The sequence below is a fragment of the Adiantum capillus-veneris genome, chromosome 3 (assembly GCF_014529385.1).
Source record: "Adiantum capillus-veneris isolate H3 chromosome 3, ASM1452938v2, whole genome shotgun sequence".
In the NCBI taxonomy this organism is placed as follows: domain Eukaryota; kingdom Viridiplantae; phylum Streptophyta; class Polypodiopsida; order Polypodiales; family Pteridaceae; genus Adiantum; species Adiantum capillus-veneris.
Genome location: NC_140933.1, coordinates 21,989,590 through 21,993,846, shown reverse-complemented (window position 1 = coordinate 21,993,846; position 4,257 = coordinate 21,989,590). Strand labels below are relative to the sequence as shown.

The 4,257-nt window shown below is 46.3% G+C and overlaps 1 protein-coding gene across 1 annotated transcript; it reads left to right on the top strand.

Annotated features, from left to right (window-relative positions):
• Positions 1-2,543: 2,543 nt before the first annotated feature.
• LOC147460591 (FKBP-type peptidyl-prolyl cis-trans isomerase) lies at positions 2,544-3,613 on the top strand. The gene has a single exon (XM_086508054.1). The coding sequence runs from the start codon at positions 2,641-2,643 to the stop codon at positions 3,262-3,264; it is 624 nt and encodes a 207-aa protein (XP_086364180.1). The 5' UTR covers positions 2,544-2,640; the 3' UTR covers positions 3,265-3,613.
• Positions 3,614-4,257: the final 644 nt, after the last annotated feature.

Here is a 4,257-nt window from a genome sequence, read left to right as displayed (position 1 = left end):
AACTGATGGTTCAATGCATGACATAGTTGGTGCAGGAGATGTCAGACTATTGTTGCCGAGTGGTGCATCATATGTGTTGCGAGATGTACGCCATGTGCCAGGTTTGACGTAGAGCTTGATCTCTGTGAGTCACTTACGAGACAGTGGATGCCAGGTAGTGCTGGATGAGTACAGTTTCCGATTGCATTGTGGACAGCTAGTCATAGCTAGAGGTGCTAGTGTTGGCCCAATTCATGCGATGCGAGTACGTCATGTGCGAGACGACACAGTTTTTGTGAGTACGCAGCCATGCAGAGAGACGGGGCATGTCTCCTTTGCGGATAGGTTGCATGATGCTCCAGCTTGGGAGCATGTTGAGCCAATTGTGCAGACAGTTGTGCAGCAGGGCATGTCATTCGTGGATACGATGACAGATATGGATGGCTTGAGTGCTGAGGATTCAGCCGTGATTCAGTCATTCATGGATATGCTTAGGCCAGAGGCTGATGTATGTGAGTTAGAGCTAGACATTGCTCTTACCACACAGGGTTCAAGACAGACAGATGCTCTTGGTGCGCATGTGACATGCGATGGACACGAGGATGGATTCCAGGGATCGGAGTTCGGGTGTCAGGGTGATTTCCATGAGTGGAGTTTTGAGCCAGATTTGACTGAGATGGTCAGATTGGCAGATATTGCTAGGATTGCATCAGCATTTGGGAGTCTCATGTACGAGATACTCATCTTGCGACCCGAGATTGCATTTGCGGTAGGTGCATTTGCAGTGGGAGCAGTTAGTCATGCAGTGAGACTGATCTTGGCCTTGAGCATAGGGGTACTTTGCAGTGTATGGTGAGATACCTGCAGGATGTGCGGCTTTGGTGAGGAGTATGGTGTCGATCGCTCTATACTTCCTCTACGATTAGAGCTGGATGCACACAGATTCAGTGAGCCAGTGGGCATTGGCTGAGGTCATACTTGTGATGGCCTTGTACAGGTTTTGTACGGTTTTCTTTTCTCTCTCACGGCCACATTGGCCTTTACGTGGGAGGTTGTTGGGGTAAAGACCCATGTGGCCGGTTAGGCCAGGTGCCCGCCCACTATACTTATTCATTATATACATAATAGAATAAGGGGGCTCACATGTAGAGAGTGAGTTTTAGCCCCTGCAAACACAAGGTCTCCTCTTCTCCTTCGCTGCACACACACTCTTACACGCTCCCGCTCACGCACTTCAAGTGCATCTTCGACAGGAAAACCCAATCTGCCTGCAAGTTCGCCGATTTAGGGTTACGCTACGCAGGGGGCAGAAAAACCATTACACAGTCACAAGCCGAGATCTCTCTCTCTCTTTCTCTCTCTCTCTCTCTCAGCCCTGCCATGGGTGACTCACGCACAGAGAATGCAAGAGCTTGCAAACTTCAAAGCCGTAAAGAAGTGGAATGATGAGACTCCGCAACCCTAGACACGTGTTATCACTTCCTCCACAAATGATAAGCCCTACACATGGCCAATCCTTATCCCTACTTCTACCAACCTCCTAGGATACCCATCTTGTCTGGAGAGTGGCCACATTCCAAACCACTTTAATCATACCAAATAGTGGTTCTTCATATAAACCCACAAAATGAACAAACCCACGTTCTTTTCATTAGAGGCAGCCCAAAATCTTTAATATTTCAAGACTCAAGACATGTCATTATTAGAGTTACACACTCTTCATTTAAATGAGTACCCACTATCTTAATTCAACCAATCAACATTTTTGGCTTAGCAAAAAATGCTTAAAAATACAACTCAATTATTTTTTCTATTTTAGTTAGCAAAAAGACATTGCATCGCTATAGCTTTTGCCCTTTGGGCATGCAAAAAAAAAGCTCAAAACTAAACCCACGTAATTTTCATTAGAGGCATCCCAAAATCTACAATATTTCAAAACTCAAGAGATGTCCATCATTAGAGTTACACACTCTTCATTTAAAATGAGTGCCCACTATCCTATTTCAATCAATCTACATTTTTGGCCTATCAAAAAGTGCTTTAAAATAAAACTCAATTTTTTTAATTTTAGTCAACAAAAAGAGAAGGGATCTCTATAGCCTTTGTCCTTTGGGCAGGCCAAAAAGAGCTCTCCCAAGCACTAGCGATGTAGCTAGTGCTTGGGAGAGCTTTTTTTTTTTTTTTTTGCTTAAACTTTCTTCCACTCTCTCTTTCCCTCTTTTTTATTAAAAATAGACAATGCTCTCTCCCTCTCACAATCCTCTCCCCCCCCCCCCCTTCTGTTGCCACACACTAATGAGTGCTCTTGTAATGAGCACTAGGGCTCACTGGCTGACTGATTCGTGATGTGTAGAGCACTTTCAGGTTGGCCGCTCACCAAGAAAGTTGAGGGTTGCCTCTACCAACAACCAGCCAGTGCAGAGTGAGCCGGGGCCAATGAGATGCACTTTCTCCTAGCCTTCCGTCATCTTCTGCGTCTCCCGCCAAGAGAGGGTTATTTGCTGCCTCACGTTGTCCGGCTAGGCTTGTTATGTGCTCAATCCTTCCACAACTTCAGCCGACCAGCACCCCTGTGCTCCGATCCTTCAGCTGCAAACTGGAGCCGTAAAATGCTGACGTGGACATTTTAAAACTTCGGGCGTACTGAGATAAGGCCCGGGCATGGCGATGGCGATGCATCATCAGCTCGTAGCCTGCGGAATCGTCTCCCCTTCCTGGCCATCTTCGCCTGCCTGCAGGTTAGACTTCGGTAAATCTGACCTTCGCCATGTGTTTCGACTCGCATCATCCTCTGCGGGAGATGCAGCCACAGAGGTCGGGAAGGATGAGGACGAAGAAGACGCCGATTCGCAGAGTGGATCAGATGACTCTTTTGAGGAGAGACTAGCAAAACTGCGGCGCCGTGCCAACCGCGGCACCGGCACGAAGGCTGAAAAGCGAAAGGCTCGCAAGGCCGGGGACTACGTCTCCCTCTCTAGTGCCCCCTCAAAGGAGAAGGGAGCCGATAAAGTTCTGCTGCCACCTGTTCCCCTCAAGGATCCAGTCTCTGATGGCTTGCTCATTGAATTAGGGTTCAATTCCTACACCGAGCGCATCAATGGGCGGTTCGCAGCTCTGGGACTTGCAGCATTTCTTCTTGTGGAGCTTGCCTCAGGTAGTAGCTTCCTGAAGTACCATGAGAGCTCTGTCATTGGCTTGCAGGCTTATTTTATGCTGTCTGTTGCTGCCATCTTCATCAAGTATGAGAAAGAGAAGATTAGTATCTGGCCCGCGAGCAAAAGCTAAATACAAATGTATGTATGTTCACTGCCTGTGGATTGTGTCTTTGTCTAAAGAGCAGTGGATGGTCACAGGATGTTTAAGAAGACTTCCTGCTGGTTTACTTGTTCGCGTTTTTAGTTGCTATCCCCTGTCCCATGAATACACAGCTCCGTTTTCTGAATGGCTGAGATTGTGCAGTAAAGAAATATATGACTCTGTGTTCTGATACTGACAAAGAGCTTCAGCGTAATTGCTACGTGGGTTGAAGACCAGCTTTGTACATCACAAATTTTCCATTATTGTGGAACGTTGTCTTCTACTTTGTTTAATCACCTTGGCTGTTTGCAGAAAAATACATTTCGTTGCTCTATCATTTTTGGAGATATGTATATTATTAAGATAGTTCTTCAGACTTGTAAGTGTCAAATTTTGGCATTGTTAAGAGTCTAAGCATATGTTTATGCGTCTGTTAGTACATAGCCAACCACAATGGGTCACAGAAATGTGTAGGACTATTTGCCTTCAAAGGCGTTAATGTTGAAAGGGCCCTGGATATCATCTCTTTAGAAATCTTGAGGTCGCCGGTTTGAGGAGAGTTCTTAAGAACAACTTAGTCCCTGCAGGCTCTCTTCAAGTTCACAAGCTTGTGCCAAGCAGCATCATGTGAGTTTGTACTTCGGTGTCTCTTAGAGACACACGGCTAACCGTGGTTTGATTCTTTGTGGTAAGGGCTTATTAACACGCTGCGTTCGTTTTCCACATGCATGTTCCCGGCTTTCCTTCATCAGCTATTCAACTCTTTTGAACTGTGAATGATTTCTATCACATATGAAAATCACCCCATCGCAGGTTCGATTTGGCATATTTGTGACATGCAAACAAATTTCGATACTAGCTGCCGCACCTTAATAGTTGCTTGCTGTGCAGGCTGCTGCTTCAAAGCACTTGAGCCTTGGCCTTCGCTTTTCTTTTTGCTGCCCGAGTGTCTTCACCCCTCCTTAACACCCCGGTGAGGTG

Excerpts from the sequence above, each read along its gene's own strand:
- LOC147460591 (XM_086508054.1), top strand. The coding sequence starts at position 2,641 with ATGGCGATGGCGATGCATCATCAGCTCGTAGCCTGCGGAATCGTCTCC.